Source organism: Haliotis rufescens, unplaced genomic scaffold, assembly GCF_023055435.1.
Source record: "Haliotis rufescens isolate VD_foot unplaced genomic scaffold, xgHalRufe1.0.p SCAF_1, whole genome shotgun sequence".
Classification (NCBI taxonomy): Eukaryota; Metazoa; Mollusca; class Gastropoda; order Lepetellida; family Haliotidae; genus Haliotis; species Haliotis rufescens.
The window spans coordinates 14,764,501-14,783,029 of NW_025963779.1; the positions used below are offsets into that span (position 1 = coordinate 14,764,501).

Below are 18,529 nucleotides of genomic sequence, written 5' to 3' on the forward strand. Positions count from 1 at the left end.
TATGTTATGTTCAGAGTAACGTAATAAGATAACACTTGATGCGAAAAACTAAATACAGGAGAAGCATATGTCTCCTTGTTCATAGCTCTAAGATTTTTTATACTTTCCGTCAGCATATTCTCAAAACGTGCAAGAGAAGTATTAATACTTGTATTGGGGCCCATGAAATTATTTCATCACACAAAAGATCAACGCATCGGATAGAGGCAAGGCTGACTCACACAGTAGATATACAGACAACATACATGTCTTATGAATATTTCAAAGTCTAAAAGTAACCATGTACTGAGAACAACCTTGTGATGTTAGCTCGTGAACTTGAATCAGTGAGTGTGATTGGATGAGGGAGTTTTAACGCTGCTTTGGATAGCATTTAGAGATAACGAAAAAGACATGCTATAGCTGAAAGTGTTTATTGAAGCCCTGGATATTACAGTTCTACATACATCCTTACTTGACAATACTTTATTCATCGTTGTTCATCACTTCTATGATGCAATGTGATTTCACTTAGATTTGAAGCCCATTTCTAGTGTCTCCCGCCGTGATATTGCTGGAATATTGCTAATAGCGGCGTAAAACAATACTCAATCACTCTTTAGATTCGAGCATAGTGTACTGTTGTCATAAGAATCGATTTAGATTGATCACATATTTCAAAATTTATCCGTATATATTATCCTCTATAATATCCTCCTGAAAAATACACTAGTCGCATGTACATCAGAATTCAAGCGCACACATACATGTAATTGAAATTCGAAGGCATGTCCAATCCATTGTTCATATCGGTCAACTTAGATCTCAGAATCCCTCTTTTCCCCGCGAACATGGTTATCATAGGTAGCCGACTTGTCCCCGACGTGACCCTCGATGGTGGTGCGGTTTAGTGGCTGATTCAGTGGCAGGTTGTGGTAGAGGTTGAGCTGAGGTTTACCATATTTGTGAGGTGTAGCATACACGTTGCCAGGCGCCGAAACCTCCTTGCCGTCGCGAACATGGTTATCATACGTAGCCGACTTGTCTTCGACGTTACCCTTGGGAAACCCGGGAACAGATGGCTGAGAGAGAGACAAGTATTGATTACGGTTGAACTCGTGTTGTCCATTGGTGTGAGGCGTGTCATACGCGTTGCAAGTTTCTTTAGTTGCTTCTTTGCCCATCTCCGGTGACTTCACTTCCTCGTAGGCAGCATTGGAGAAAGATGCTGGCGTTACCGTAAATACAACACTCGCCGGTTCACTGTGACGGATAATATCCTGGTTCTGGTTAGGTGACATTTTCTTTCGACTATACATTCTCCACGCAATAAGAGCACCTACTACTACCAAAACCAACACCACAACGCCAAACACCGAACCTATAACGACGCCGGTTTGGCTTGCGCTGGATGCTGTCTGCGAAGCTGAAAAACAGATGAAGTAATTTGAACAACAATATTCATGCCCACCGTATGAGATGATAGTGTTTGAATTATATATTCTTCAACTTTTGCCACATGTTGACATTGTCATGGTAGCTTTTTGAAAATCCAAACTGTAGCTTTTGGCCCGTAAAACTTATCACTAGCTAATTGAATGCATGACCATGATGTTTGGTATTGTTTCCCGGCAATACTGGATATGCAGCATAGCTGCATGTACATACAAAGAGTACACTTTTTGCATGATTGTTATTTTCACGGGAGAATATTCCTAAGCTGAGTGATGACTGCATTGATATTTTTTCCAATAAAATTTATTTTAATATAAGTATTGTTCCTGATTCTTCACATTAAGCTCGGAACACATTTGGACATTTTTTATACGTACTTCTGTACATACCAACGGCAGGGGCGGCATCTGAGTCGGCCACCGTGTAGTGTACTGTCCAGGGCAGCCAGGTGTATCTTTTTCCATCAGCGTACACCAGGAAAAGATCCTGACCTGTGCTGACCAGTGTCTGGTTAGACTGACCACACCACTTTCCCAAGAAGGGTGAGTTGCAGGACGGACCTTGCAAAGTAACGTTATCTACAGTCAGCTAAGTGCACTTTTAAACACATGCATACATCCAACAAAGTCAGAAATATACTTAACCAACGGTATTAGGGGCATTCAATAAAGAAATCACGGGCAGCGACATTCCTAAGTGTTGAAATATACTCTTCCACTTGCAGACTCGTCAGTTGCTATTTGATTGAATATTATTCAGATGCTACGGTAAATTAAGGATCATGTGTCCTTACTGAACTATTCACGAGACAGCTAATATGTCATAACCTGTAGCGAGTAGGTTATTCTTAAAATTACCTTCGGATTTTTTTATTTGAGAAATGGAGTTTCCTGATCACAAACCTATGCCGTTATGAACAATGGATGACGTCATCTTTAATTATTCATTAATTTTTCAGCATGGAGAAAAATAACTATTTTGATAATTATTGAAAAGAATTTCACTTTTATCCTTGTCCCTATTGGTAATATTTGAATTGTGGGTCCATAAATATGAATATATAAATGGTACTTGCTGATACCATACCTGGCGCTCGGTATTCAGCGGCTAAACAAGGACTGGTCCGCTCGGAGTCATCTGACCTCATCTAATGCGGCTAACAATATATAATTTTACTCGCTAATATAAGTTGTAATGGAAGGGGCATGGGTGGGACAGTTAGCCCAATTTCGTTGTTGTGCATCCCTCAGAATCGGATGATCCTGGGTTCGAACCCAAGATTTATCCTCATTATGATTCTTGGATTTTTGGCGTCATACCATTGGTTACAGTGGTAAGCATCTGGGATCTGCATCATTTTAAGACGGCTGGGTTACCCGTGACTGCTCCGATGCTAAGATACCGACAACTTAGTGTCTGAGCGAGGTATCTGTGTTACACTGCGACATCGTATCTCAGTAGACTAACACTATTAAACCGGATAACTGTTGAAACATGGTGGGTTTTTACCCATTACTAATGGTCAGACATGTTACGAACATGTTTTCGAATGCACCCTGTTTTACCTTCAATGTATCTCTGGGTCATGAACTCGTGATATATATATATATATTTATATATACTCAAAGTTTGCTAAGGATCACCACTTTAAAAGGTAATACGTCAAATTGTGTGCGTCTGTCGAAATGGCCAAAGACAAAATTGCGTCATTATGAAGTCGTGTTTAATGAACAAGAGATGGCAGTCATGTGTCTGTCACACAATGCCAACACACAACAAGTGACCAACAATCAGTCAGATCACACGTATCAGTATCAGACTGAAACGTCCAAAAAACGCGAAAACAAATTAATGATCAAAAACAAAACTCTCAGTAGCGCGAATATGAACCACGTGATGCGATCACAACCTGGCATCGTCGTCTCATGCTCTCAATAAGTTCATAAATGGTTGCCAAGGGTTCCAGCCGAGTTCCAGTAGAGCTGCCGGACAAGGCGTCGTGAGAGGCTTATCTGCAGGTCTTTCCACATGCGTTCGATAGGGCTTAGTTCTGGTGACCGGGCTGGCCACTCCATACGGACAATGGTCACTTGTTCTAAGTAGGCATCATCGACCCTGACACGATGAGGTGCGATTGCGACAGCATACGGTCTCACGTACACTTCCAGAATGTCATCACTTTAGCGCACACCTGTCATCGTGCCCCGCTGTTGGAGATAGGTTCTTAACCCAAATCATAATTGAGACCTCTCCATAGCGATCATGTTCGGCTACGTTGTAGTCCTGAAATCTTTCTCCTTGTCTACACCACACTCGGGCACGACGATCGTCGAAGTTGAGACAGTATCTCGATTCATCAGCGAAACGTACTGGAGCCCAGTCCTGGTCTATCCGATTAAGGTAATCATCAGCCCAATCCAAACGTACCTGGCTGTGATGTCGGGTCAGTGGGTGCGAATGCATGCCCTCCGTGACCGGAGACCAGCCTCACGGAGACGAATACGCACTGTCGGAGTAGACACGTTAACGCCACTGGTGTTCAGGAGGTCATTTCTGAGTGTGGTGGCAGTCACAAAGTAATGACGTCTTGCTCCAATCAGGAGAAGCCTGTCTTCGCGCAGTGTGATGGAACGCTTTCGATCACCTGCATGTGGCTGGATAGCTGATCCAATATCGATCTAGTATCGATTACATGCCCTGCTGATCAGACACCAAAGACGTTTGCAACGTAACGTTGTGTTGACCCAGCTCCAAGCATGCATATGCATCTGCCTTTGACGTTAAGTACGTTAGGTTCATTCAGCTGTTGAAATCCTTAGTAGCAAATGTACCATGGAAATGGACGACCCGAAACCCATGGCTGTTAAACCGACCAAGAACAACTTGTCATTACTGGACCTCAAAGAGGCCAACAGGAGCCATCTGGCCGCAGAGAAACACGCAGTTTTGGGCAATCGCGACACCCACTGGGACAACCAGGAAACCATGGTTGTGGACGACCCGAAACCCATGGCTGTTACACCGACCAGGAACAACTAGTAATCACAAGGCCACGCAAGGTCCGCCAAGAACAGGTGACGTTGTGTTTCTTACCTGAGCTAACGCGATATTGAAATAGAAAAAGATCCATTTGGACGTTTGATCACTTCCAGAATAGAATGCACGCTCGTGTTAAATCCGTACACACTTTCACACGTTATGTAAGAACAAAGAAGCTTAACACAAACATTTTTTTATGACATAGCAAGAGAAATACAATATATTATCCTTTTTTCCATTTTTACTATAAAAAAATATTTCAACTAATAATTCTGACATTCCATCTACAAGTTGTCCTTGAAGAAAAATAATGCCCTTTATATCGATTATGAAACCTTTTGTATCACACATGTTTTAATAATAACTTTTTTAGGTGAAGCACATGTTGTGTAGCGATTAGATCATTTTTACCGGTGTTACCTACAGACATGGTGTGTAATGATTAGATCATTATAACAAGTGTATCACATGTTGTGTGTCGTTACGATCTTTGCTTCAAAGGCAACCAGACCGAGTATGCCTGTGTTGGTGGGAACGTACGAACTATCATGTCTGGTCATCGAGACAAACTACTTCACCTCACCAAAACAGCCAGGTAAACCTCACACTTGCCATTAACTATGTTATTTACAGTACTGTGTCCCCATTACAGCTTAAACAATGCAAATCTGTCAGTGCATAGTTACAGAGAGAGAAAAAATAATGGTATCATGGTAAAATCTCGTTGCACTTTGTACTGACCCTATGATTGATGTTTTTGTTTGTTGTTTAACACCGCATTTTGCCATAGTCCAGCTATATGACGAAAGCCTGCATATAAATGTGAAGTCTGAACCTGACAATCCAGCGATTGAACAACGATCCATGCAATTGGGTTGCGATATCATGCAATCAACCATGTCAACGCGCCTGACCATCCGGCCCATGTAGTCGCCTCTCATGACCAGCACAGGTTGCTGGGGATTCTTACCTGGAATCCCAAGTGGTTACTGACTATGAAAGAACTGCATTCATTTCTCTCCTGTAGCAATACTCTTGCTTCCTGCGTAAAAGTTATACGTTCATCCCGGGTATCAATACCTTCTCTGGATCTGCAAACTTGGTACAATAAATATGCGTTTTGATTCATTTCAGGACAAAATGTGGATGGCGATTAAGAACAGAATTGACAGTTGACTCGAACAGCAGAATAGAACTGAAAATGAATTTCCCATCGGAAATTAAAACAAGCTATGACGTGTGTCATGACAGGTAACTGGAAGTATTTGATGGTACGTAACAAATGTGACATTGCCGATTCTTTCATCATACTAGTCAAAGGTTATTAAGAATCACATTTTGATGATATCAAATAAATCATCTAACAAATAGAGTTTGAATATCCCGGTACACAATGATTGGGTTACCCTTATAGGACTTCAGTTTCATTATGAAATGTCAGAAGCATGCATACTGTCATGGGCACGAAGTCAAGTGCTTGAAAATATGTGCTTGGATGTATGACAAAATCGTTGCACATCATTATCAGGGAGCACAACGATTTTGTCATACATCCAAGCACATATTTTCAAGCACTTGACTTCGTGCCCATGACAGTATGCATGCTTCTGTACGGGTTTCGGGTCGTCCATTTCCATGGTTCCCTGGTAGTCCATGGTCGGCTTGTCACATTGGGTGTCGCTGTTGCCCCAAACTGAGTGTTTCTCTGCGGCCAGATGGCTCCTGTTGGCCTCTTTGAGGTCCAGTAATGACTAGTTGTTCTTGGTCGGTTTAACAGCCATGGGTTTCGGGTCGTCCATTTCCATGGTTCCCTGGTAGTCCATGGTCGGCTTGTCACATTGGGTGTCGCTGTTGCCCCAAACTGCGTGTTTCTCTGCGGCCAGATGGCTCCTGTTGGCCTCTTTGAGGTCTAGTAATGACTCGTTGTTCCTGGTCGGTTTAACAGAAATATCAAATGTCAAAGGATTATTAGCCTCGATTTTCTGCCGAAACTGATTCCAGAAAATCAGAGATGAGCAATGAGAGTTTTGAGTTATGAGCCAATCATGTTTGTGTTTGTACATTTGAAGTCTGTTTGTTCATGAATTGGTACTGTGTATTTAGAAAATGCTACGTTAACTTACGGTTGTGGTTAGGTATCCCCTTGTAGGCAAGAGTGAAATCATGGCCACCAAAAACGCTGGACATGTTGAAACGGATGCTCATCCTGGAGTTGGTGGATGTATAGGAAGGCGTTCGTTGGCCACACCAGGACTGCGTTGATCCGTTGCCTTGAATGTTCAGTTGAAATGAGTGATTGATGTATTTAGCTGCTGTTACGTCGTGTAAACTCAACGAGATATTACGAGATGAAATCAGTCTGGAGACTCTACCATAAAATTCACCAGTTCATTTATAGTTATGTTTATGATCATGTTTGTCTTAGAAATGCTTGGGGAAAATTATTGAAGATTTAAAGCTTTAAATGATCATTTCCATATTATATATTTGTTCACGGGTAATTGACAAAATTGCAAATTGCAATAATTTAAATAATTTGTTCTTCAAACATATATTCTACTACAAGATTTCAACATCATGTTACCACGGTTACAGTTTGTTTGTTTTTTAACGCCGCACTCAATCATATTTCAGCTATATGACGGCGGTCAGAAAAAATGTCTGGACCAGACAATCCAGGGATGCGATGGCACACAATCCATTAAATCTCCGAGCCTGACAACCGGCTCCATGTAGTCGCTTCTGACAAGCATATGTTGCATGAGGGCTATATTCTTACTCGAAATCACCTATGGACACTGTTACAGTTTTCAGATCGTTGGAACGTGAAGTCAATCGAAAAACCATGGAAGTTACTTACCAAAATCAACATCAACATGGTTTCCATAACAAGATATGTTTGACAGCAACACACGGACTTGGAAAACATAGCCATAGCCCGCAACGATATTCCACTGACACCGGCTTTGATATTAAAAAATATAGACATTGGGTCAATGGAATACACTTTATGAAATCAACAAATATGTTCAAAGTAATACTGCATTCCTTTACAAATATAACAATGAGAACACATTTTCTCCATACAAGAATGCTTCGTACCAGAAGGGGGGCTATACAAAGATATATAGACTCCCTGGTACCGGCGAAAATGTGATATTTTTATTTTCATCATAAGAGCAATGCAACAATGTGTTTTGTTATCACAGGGCCAAGGGTAGCTCAGTCGTAAAAGGCGCCGCAATTCGCTATGCTTAGTTGCATACCTTAGGTTTGCTTGTGGTAAGTATACCATATTCTCCCCGTTTTGTTTCCAGGTTTGCCAAAACCATACCCGTGCTCGTGGGTTCAAAGTGAAAAACGTCTACATGTTATACCTACATCACTTCGAGCTTCCTCCCACATCATACATACATGCTGTGACATGAATGAAATATTATTTAAAGCGGCGTTAAACCAAACACACTCACTCACCAGTGTAGTTATGCTCTTATAATAATGATTTGGCTCACACATATAATTCTACTTTACTAATTCTAAGATTGGTAGAACATTGATGTAAAGAGGAGATGGGTTATCATACGGTGTATGACATATTCCATGACACACCATTGTGTTGTAGGTATTGCATTGTATTTTCTATGGGACAATGGTCTTGTACCTCATATTCCAGGCGATATCAGGCGATGAAATGTTGGATTCATTTGGGTAGGCAAACAACGTCTCTACGCATCTGTTAGCTGAATCAAAGAGCGTGATCCAATCAAATTCAATAACTTTGTTATTGATACTTATTGTTTATATGCACAATAAAAACATATTTTTGAACAATAAAATCATATAATTATAAAGAGGTTAGATTCACTAGAACGTATCCAAAAGACATTTGAAATCTTATGGAAATATTGTGATATGTCGCATGGTGATATCATTATCATTATACCAAGATTACTGACATGGTGACAAAACATGATACTCCCAATAATATTATTTCCAAAACATTTAATTTGATAATCACTTAATGATAATAATAACAATATTCATCATCTTACATTTTAGTGTATATGTTATACGGAATTTCTCCTCCATCCCTTCAGCTATGACTGCAGTGACAACACAAGAACCATGACTCTCATACATGTAGTCTCCTGTACCACAGATCGGCTTGCCTTCTTCCCCTCGGCCAGTTACTGGTGGTGACAAACGTTTAGAAGTTCATGGTCACTGCATCAATATATACTCACAAAAAAAAGAAACGCAAAAGGGATAAAAATGGTTACTGAAATGGTATTATAGATGATGTTGGTGTTTTCAGGAAAGATTTGGGAGATGTAGTGTTATGGGTACAAAATGCAATGAAGAATGAGATGGAAATTTGATTCAGATGTTTTCAGGGAGAAAGACATGCAAAATTGACCAAAACGCCCGGCCCCATACAGCACGTCCCACCACAGCTTTCCTGCAGGCTAACAACATCCAGGTTCTGCCTTGGCCCTCAAGATCGCCGGATTTGAATCCGATAGAACACTTGTGGGACGATTTGGACAGACGTGTGCGTCAACGTCAGCCACAGCCACAGACTCTGCAACAGTTGGCACAAGCACTTCAGGCAGAATGGGCTACGATTCCCCAACGTGTGATTCAGACCCTGTGGCTTCCATGGGAAGGAGATGCCAAGCTGTTCTGGTTGCCAATGGTGGCCATACAAGATATTGACACCTTCATGACCTAGACCTTCAACATGTGACGTTCGCATCCTTGTGTTTTGACCTTAACCACTGTATCCATCTTGTAAACTTTCATCCTTGTCGCATTTTTCTTTATCAAATTAAATGTCTCTACATATTGTCACCGATTCGGGCATTGCGTTTCTTTCTTGGGGGAGTATATATACACCTTGAAAACGGATAATTATAAATATAACACGAACTTCCATGAATCTTTTGGAAACGTCTACACATGATCTTATTCTCATTTCGCCAGATGTCGAAGATACAAATGATACCTGCTAAGCAAATGGTACGAGAACAGCACATGTTTCTCATATCACACTGCAACATGAAGTAGTGTTTAACCCCCATTTGATCAACGCGTAAAAGAGTGTCAATTTTTAGCTTCAAATTAACGACGAATATCGGCGCTTTCACACATCCAAAACATTTTATATAAAAAAATCCTTCCTGTTTTCATCCAGTGATCATATACGAAAACAGGACGTTTTGTGGTTTGTAGTTTCATGTGATCCAAAAGAAACAGAGGAAGCGTGAAAGGCTAAACAAGTAACTTTCGCCAACTAATTTAAAGTGTTGAAAACCGGTACTACATACGAAACTGTTAACATGGTGAATGGTCCACGGTACAGTCTGAATTTAGCGCAGCAGGGCAATAAAATGCACATAAAACCCTATCTTTTTCACTTGACAGTTTTAGAGACAAACAAGCGGACATCCTTCGAGCGTTTTTATCTTCTGTACAATCACATTGAGGGGAATACGTATGGCTAATTAATATAAGGTATCGTCTCCATGAAGAGTTGGCTTCCTTAGCAGTACCAGGATCCAATTATCGTGGGTTCAATTATACGAGGATTCAACATCACGAGCTCTGTTGCGGCAACCCAATACTACCAATGCCCTGTGTTACTTAGAGATATGCTCGCTTGAACCTGGTACACCGCGGTGCAACTGAAATACTGTTCACTCAGTCACATTTAACATGTTGTATGTTAATATGATTAATACACATTGGTTGTTATTCTTAATGTTTCAATAGGGAAATCGAGAATGTTGCCTACCTTCTTGAATGTTATCGCTGCAGCATTTTGAGTTCCAGAGCAGTCGCCCTGTTGTCCAAAGTCGCCAGTAATATAAAATGCCATGTGGCTGTCATCATCCAAGGCAGTGAAGGTAAGCACCTTCCGCTCTGATCTGAAATATTCATCAAACATCGTGATAAGTAGCCTGTTCGTGAAAAGAGTGAGTGAGTATAGTTTTACGCCGCCTTTAGCACTATTCCAGCAATATCACGGCGAGGGACACCAGAAATAGGCTTCACATATTGTTTTCATGTCGGGAATCGAACCCGGGTCTTCGGCGTGACGAGTTAAGGCTTTAACCACTAGGCTTCCCGACCGCCCCTATCTTGAAAAGAACCATGTTTACACATGTATATGAGTGTAAGTGATTAGGATTGAACTCAAAGTGACCCTGTTCGTGGACGATTGCAACTTGGAAGAAACTCACACGTGCAGGTGTAGTGTTGACAGCAGAATCCCGTTGGTGGACGCTGGACGAAACACAACCGTAGGATCATAACAGGTGTGAATCGGAGATTTGCATTATTGACTAGCGGATCTCTGCACGGGTAAAGGGACGCAACTCTGCATTGTGCACTGCTTCGTTTTGGACCAGACTATATGTACTATTGCTACTTTATACCCATGGACGTTACATAAAATCGCTATGAAAAACACGCATCCAATTATCAAAAGGAAACACCATGTACCTCCATGTGTGATGAGGATATCCCGGAGAATCAATGTGCTGCTCATACCGGGTCACTGTGAAGTTCCGAGAGTCAAGAGAGCAACAGCCTGAATCATATGACAATTCATGTATATATAAAAGGTGGACTATGCTTTGGTAAACTTATTTAAGTCGTTGAAACACCACTCTAATTGTCAGGTAACACATCATTAGGTGAGAGAAAAAATATGATCTTGTTAACATTCCAGCTATGTCAAGCGGTCTGCAAGTAAAAGAGTTTCAGCTAGCGGTTCTAATGATGAGGTACCGAGCCTGTCCGCCCGTCCAAGTTATTCTTTGTTTCTTTGTTTGTTGTTTTACGCCGCACTCAGCAATATCCAAGCTATATGACGGCGGTCTGTAATGGTGTCAGGACCAGACATTCCAGTGATTGACATCATGAGCATAGATGCACGCAATTGGGATACGATGACATGCTTCAACCACGTCAGAGAGCCTGACCACCCGGTTCCGTTAGTCGCCTCTCACGACAAGCAGTGTCGCCTTTTATGACAAGCATGGGTTGCTGAAGATCTATTCATCCCCGGATCTTCACGGGTCTCCAAGTTGAGTGTTGAGGTTCAATTCTAACCCGGATCCTGAGCTATATTCCTTAGTGGAATGAACTAATGGTTCACTGGACATTGTATGCTAGATAACATAGTCCCTGACAATGATACAGTGTACCGGTAGAACCCACCCAGCCTACAGCTAACCATGCATATCAGCCAGAACAAAATGCATGGTTGTCTGTTAAAATATAGTCTTTGATATTACAAACCCGTTCCAACAGAGAGCGATAGCAACAGCAGAGTTTCTGTGAACTGCATATCAGTAATCTTGTCTTGACCACCCAAGCCAGCATCAGGAGACCACAGGAACCTGTTATGAGATCACCACTTTGAATATATTGTCTATCATTGTTCCCAAACCACTGTTTTTATATTCTCTGCGTTAGGGCAGTTGATCAATATATAGCCACCACCGTACGTTGTACAGTATGTGTACTATTCCCTTATCAGAACATGAATTCCAATAAATCAAGAACATGTTGGCAAGTAACACACGTTTGCAAACATATCAGTCACGCTTAGGTTTCCTTTTCGCATCTTTATATTTCCACATCGTATTGGACCGATCTAGTGTCAATAGATCGGTGGGTTATTGTCAATATACACGTTAGTGGTAAATCTTCACGAGGGAAGCGAATGTAATATAACAAACAATGTGCAACATTTAGATAAAGGCCCTAGGACATCAGATTTCGATGTCAGTTATCAATGTCGTGACGATTGTAATCCTAGTCACTATAACTGTGGTTGAAAAGCATACTATCATGTACTGTGATTAATGTGAAAATAGGGAGGGACCTTAGGCGTGAATCAGACCTGGCATGAGGTTATACGGTTCCCAAGATACACATTACACATAAAGTCACGATCCAATTAAATCATCCAAAGTATATAAGTAACTGCCTCGATATTTACCTGACAAAACGTGATGTGTAAAAACGAGTATGTATGTATGTATGTATGTATGTATGTATGTATGTATGTATGTATGTATGTATGTATGTATGTATGTGTTAATCATAATGATAGGAACTAATGTGGTATGGGGTATGGATTAATGCACCTGTAAAGCGACGTGTGTGTGTGTGTGTGTGTGTGTGTGTGTGTGTGTGTGTGTGTGTGTGTGTGTGTGCGTGTGTGTGTGCGTGTGCGTGTGCGTGTGTGTGTGTGTCGTTTTGAAACCAGAGGGCTTCCTACAGTGTCTTCGGAACTACATGTACATTTTGAATTTAGCATCAGGGAGAGGCCTCCCGACTATACCATATGTTTTGTGATCGGATTGGGTAACCTTGAAACTTTAGATAACCACCCACCAAGTAGTGAACACAAACTTTGCCAGTTACCAATGTAAGGGACTAACCATTTGATATTCGGAACAATTATAACGCCAAAAGCACTACCCTTTGTGTCAAACAATATCCCAGCAGCTCCAGCCTTTGGTGTCTACATTTTACTACTTTTGAGGTACAATCGAGCAAAAGCCTTTATTGTAGACATGTGGGTGACATTTCCAAACGTGACGCATCAGTGTCAAAATTCGTTTGGTAAACAATTGACATGCTTTTGCATGTGTTTGTGATCGGTGTCATCAGTGGAGCAGGATACACACTCCCTTTCACAAACTTTAGTAAATTTTCCAAAAATTTTATGGTAGACATGTGGATGATAAATGTGACAAAAATGTCAAAAATGATGTCTGATGCAATTTGTCTTGTACCAATGTTCCCGTGTATTTTAGGTGAACAATTGACATACTTTTGTCATGTTTGTGACGGGTGCCGCAGTTGGAGGACGATATCACCTTTTCGCGAACATCTAGTATCATCACTATTTGATAGTGATTCAGAAGCACATGCTCATGATATATTTGGAAATCGTACTCGACTGCTTTAAGCAGAGATTTCTTGTGACAGTGGGAAGCGAGTTGTCGTTTTTATTTACTTAGTCTTTGCAACGACATTTTTTGCATGATAGTACGTACGTGGAAGTATGCTTAAATATTTGCACACGATTAGATTGGCCGCCAGCTGGGGCCAGGGTTGGCAAAACTATGATAAACGGTTTAGGTTGCGCATGAGTAGATCCACAGACAAGGCATGGGGCACAATCGACGCGGAATTGTGGATGTTATACATGAATGTCACTCCTCAACCTGTGAACCGCAGTTTCACCACTTTAAAGCAGCCTTCACAATCTCAAACTGCAAACACCTTAAAAGTGTTTTTTTGCTGGCTTTTCAATGACCCTGGTAATTTTTGTCGCAGGCAACATTGCCGTTTCCCTCATGTTTGTTCTCAGTGTGGTGGGAGCCACCCATTCCCTAAGTGCCGATTAAACCAATCAGTTACAGGAAATCAACCAACCCCAGAGGTTAATACATTTCAGTTTCGCGACAGATACCTCTCAAAACGTGCAAGCATTGGGCCATACACCTATCAAAGTAGATAAGCTGTTAGCATACCTGGAGTCCTACCCATTGTTAAGTGATGCCGGTGTTCTTCATTGCAGTTTCACCGAAGGATTTCATTTACATTACACAGGCCCCAGGGAGGCTAATTTAGTTTGTAATAACCTAAAATCTGCTCAAGATCCCAATATGGAACAAATCATACTAGGGAAACTGTCCAGTGAAGTACAATTAGGCCGAATGGCCGGTCCATATCATAACCCACCTTTACCAAACCTGAAGATCTCCTATTGGAATTGTTCCAAAGAAAGAAGTAGACGGGTACCGCATCATCCACCACTTATCGTATCCAGATGGTATGTCGGTAAATGATTTCATCAGCCCCAGCCTTTGTTCTGTAACCTGTTCCTCTATTGACGATGCAATTTTGATGATTCAGCAGCTTGGTCCGGGGGCATACTTAGCAAAGGCTGACATCAAAAGCGCTTTCCGGTTATGCATGGTGCATCCTCATGATTTTCACTTACTAGGAATAAAGTTCTTACATAAATATTATGTCGACAAAGCAATACCATTTGGGTGCAGTATAAGCTGCTCAATATTTTTTTTAAATTACACCTTCATCCAGTGGATAGTTCAAACAATGTTAAATTCTCAAGGTGAGTTAATGCATTACTTGGACGACTACCTATGCGGAGGATCTGGAAGATATAAGTCTGAATGTCAGTTAGTCCTGTCAACATAATAGCAACTCGGAATCCCTATATCCAGTCACAAAACAGTAACACCAACAACATTAATCAGCTTCCTTGGATTTCAGCTGGACACAGTCAGAATGGAGTTAACCATACCAGCAGACAAAATACAGGATGCTAAGGATAAACTCAGGTTTGTCATGTCAAAATCCAAAGCAACCAAACAGCAAGTCGAAAGTCTCATTGGTTCACTAAATTACATAGGTAGGGCCATTCCCATCGGCAGAACCTTCCTACGGAGATCCATTGATTCGATTTGTGGTGTTAAGAAGCCCCATCATAATGTTAGGGTTACAAGGAATATGAAAGATGATTTTCAGATTTGGCTTTCATTCCTGGACATCATAATGGAACGTCATTATTCCTTGATCAATGCTGGATTACCAATGAAGCATTACACCTCTACACAGACAGTGCATCAGGAGAGTCATGTGGGTTTGGAGCATACTTTCATGGACGCTGGACCAACGGTTCATGGCCAGGACATCGGAGGACTTTAGGCCTAACACGAAACATCACACTGCGGGAATTCTTCCCAGTCTATGTTGCGGTTAACATTTGGGCTAATGCCTTCAGGGGCAAAAAGTTAATAATAAATAGTAATAACCAAGTAGTTGTTTCCATACTGAACAAGCAGTCAACTAAATGTAAGAATACTATGCAGTTTGTGAGGCAGTTTGTACTTCATTGTCTCAACAAAGGTCAGTATATTCCTGGTTTTAAAAACAGCCTTGCAGATTCCTTTTCTCGTTTTGATCTTCAGAAGTTTCGTCAGCTAAAACCAGAAGCCAGAACCAAACCGACATCAGTACCCAAGAATCTGTGGCTTATCTAAAATCCGAGGCCTTTGCTTTAATTAAAGCATCAGTGTCGAGCAATACTCAATACACTTATGCAGCTGCATTAAGGTCATTTGACAAATTTCGTCACAATCATAAAATACCTAAGTTTTGGCCTGTGCCGGTAGATGATATTTTATGTTACATAGCCAGTATGTCTAGGAAGGCCTTTGCAAGCTAAACTATAGCTAAACATCTCTCAGCTCTTGGCAAACATCACAAAATTAATAGCTTGGTCCGACCCAATTGAAAACTTTTTAGTTCGCAAATGCATGCAGGGATACAGAAATACAGCAGCTCTGGTGTCGACGCCTGATGCAAGACACCCAATCACAATTGACATGTTGAAGAGGCTGCCTAGTGTCATCCAGGCTATTTGTACATCAGGTTACGAAGCTTTTGTATTTGCTGCCATGTTTAACTTGGCATTTTTTGTATTCCTACGGATTGGTGAGATAGCACTTGTGACCAAGATGAATCAGGACAGAACACTTAAATTGGCAGATGTCGGTATCATTGCACAGGCAGTGCACATTAAGATTTGCTTTTCGAAGAATGATCAACAGGGCAAAGGCACAGCTCTGATAATCCCTGCTAAGTCTGATCCTACAATTTGCCCAGTCAGGTCATTACGTGCATATCTGTCTTTACGCTCAGCCCAACCAAGCCAGTTCTTCATCCATTTGAATGGTAAAGCCGTCACCAGATATCAGTTCTCCGCAGTACTCCGGAAAGCCTTACAGTTCCTCAACTTTCACACACAAAACTACAACACACACTCATTCAGGATTGGATTGGATTGCTACATATGCAGCAACACAGGGAATACCACATGAGCTACTTTGCACATGGGGCAGGTGGAAATCTGCTGCATACGCTAAGTACATTCGCATCAATATGTTGTAACAACTCATTTTTGACAGAAATATGGCTTGTCGGCTCCAGCCTTATCTACTGGGCTCACCGGAGAGCAGTTGCAAGGCCAGTGGGATTGGACCTGGGTCTGCAGAAGTATGGACTCAGCTTAACATGGTACGGGAGTAGGGGAATGAATTTTGCCATTTCTACAGCAAAATCTAAGGCGCAGTCCTCCACCAGCATGGCTCCTCCTTCATTTGGGAGGAAACGACCTTGGGGATGAGCCAACCAGAGTATTATTACAAATGGTGAGTCGGGATCTTACAAAAATTCATCACACGATGCCCTTCACGCAAGTCATATGATCAGATGTTCTGCAGAGGGTCACATGGCGGGGTATACCAGACGGCAGAGTAATGGAGCGCAAGAGGAAGAGATTTAATAGATTTGGTAGGAAAGGTGTACTAGACCTTGGAGGCCGCGTTCTCTGACTCAATTAAATTAACATACCAGACAGGGGTTTGTTCAGACAGGATGGTGTCGACCTGTCAGACATTGGCAATGACATTTTCGTCAACTCCTTGCAGGGGGTCTTGTGTTATTTGCTGGTTTGTCCTCGTCCAGGCGTTCATTTCAAAACTAGTGTCGCTCGTATTCAGTTCTTATGCTTAATCCTCAGGGGAATGAGCTTGCTATAAACCAAGCTCAGTGGCGGAGTCGTGGCAGGCAACTCAATTTTCTCATTAACACTCATTAACTGAAGTAAGTTCAGCCTCAACATGCGAACTGCACCTCATGTAGTGTACCCAAACCACAGAGGATGACAGTGTATGTAATGACACAGGATGGACTGCAGCTCATGCCTCACGTTGTGTTTAGCCACGGATGATGAACTGAACTGTCATCTCTATTCCGGCCCATTTGGTCATGTGTACATCCCGGTCCATTTGGTCATGATATGTATATTCCGGCCCATTTGGTCATGATGTGTATATTCCGGCCCATTTGGTCATGATGTGTATATTCCGGCCCATTTGGAGATGATGTGTATATTCCGGCCCATTTGGTCATGATGTGTATATTCCGGCCCATTTGGTCATGTGTATATTCCGGCCCATTTGGAGATGATGTGTATATTCCGGCCCATTTGGTCATGATGTGTATATTCCGGCCCATTTGGTCATGATGTATATGTTCCGGCCCATTCGGTCGTGATTTGGTAGTTACCCCATTGCGTCACGATGTGTACCCAGCTAAACCTCGGACGCAAGCAATGTAACTGCATTTCTGTGTACTGTCTAACACTGCTTGTCGCGACTTCCGCCTGTATTGCTGTGTAATAAAGCTTCGCCCGTTTTTTGCCACTGAAGCATCGTGTTATCTTTTGTATTCTTTCATTCACACTTAAATTGGACTTACGTGGACTTTATTATTATATATCCACCCAGTGAACATTGATATTCATGTGGAAGCGACAATCTTTTGGTTTTCCCGCTATATAAGCTAAATTTTGATCATGAACCTACATTATTACAAAAAGAGCAATATTTCATTCATAAATACGCGCCTAAGTTAAATGTAAAGGCGGACGTTATTTGTACATTGTTACCTTGGTATCGTGACGACATAGTACTCCTAAATGTTATGACGTCACGTAACGATATGTTACAACTTCATTTCCGTTATTCAGTTATGGCCTGATAAGACTCATACGTGGTACGAGCCAATTAAAAGTGTGTTCAATCTTACTCCACTTATTTACTTATTACTATATTGTGCCTGAGAGTTAGATCTTTACTGTGCGCGCTCTCTCTCTCTCTCTCTCTCTCTCTCTCTCTCTCTCTCTCTCTCTCTCTCTCTCTCTCTCTCTCTCTCCCTCCCCCCCCCCCCCCCCCCCCCACACACACACACTCTTAGCTGCCACTTGGAAGTATTGCTCTCTATTGTGCGGGTCATCCAAGCAATGATCTCTGAGAGTCCAAATGACGTCAGCATTGAGGTTCTGTGCCCCCATCACATACATTGCATGTACAACACCATCACATACATTGCACTGTCGCCTGACTCGGCGATTCTTTATCACGAACCTGTTACGATAGTG

The 18,529-nt window shown here is 41.7% G+C and overlaps 1 protein-coding gene and 2 long non-coding RNA genes across 3 annotated transcripts; 1 reads left to right on the forward strand and 2 right to left on the reverse strand.

The window, feature by feature from the left end:
• Positions 1-428: 428 nt before the first annotated feature.
• On the reverse strand, positions 429-2,319 carry LOC124148936. The gene is made up of 2 exons (XM_046520232.2): positions 1,812-2,319; positions 429-1,405 (listed from the first exon to the last, which is right to left on the reverse strand). The coding sequence occupies exons 1-2, from the start codon at positions 1,819-1,821 to the stop codon at positions 798-800; spliced, it is 618 nt and encodes a 205-aa protein (XP_046376188.2). The 5' UTR covers positions 1,822-2,319; the 3' UTR covers positions 429-797.
• Positions 2,320-4,420: 2,101 nt separating this feature from the next.
• On the forward strand, positions 4,421-5,802 carry LOC125377246. The gene is made up of 3 exons (XR_007219492.1): positions 4,421-4,508; positions 4,975-5,068; positions 5,608-5,802. It is a non-coding gene; the product is annotated as an uncharacterized LOC125377246 (long non-coding RNA).
• A 292-nt stretch (positions 5,803-6,094) lies between these two features.
• Positions 6,095-11,917, reverse strand: LOC125377134. The gene is made up of 6 exons (XR_007219451.1): positions 11,779-11,917; positions 10,978-11,065; positions 10,268-10,400; positions 8,526-8,663; positions 6,597-8,213; positions 6,095-6,402 (listed from the first exon to the last, which is right to left on the reverse strand). It is a non-coding gene; the product is annotated as an uncharacterized LOC125377134 (long non-coding RNA).
• Positions 11,918-18,529: the final 6,612 nt, after the last annotated feature.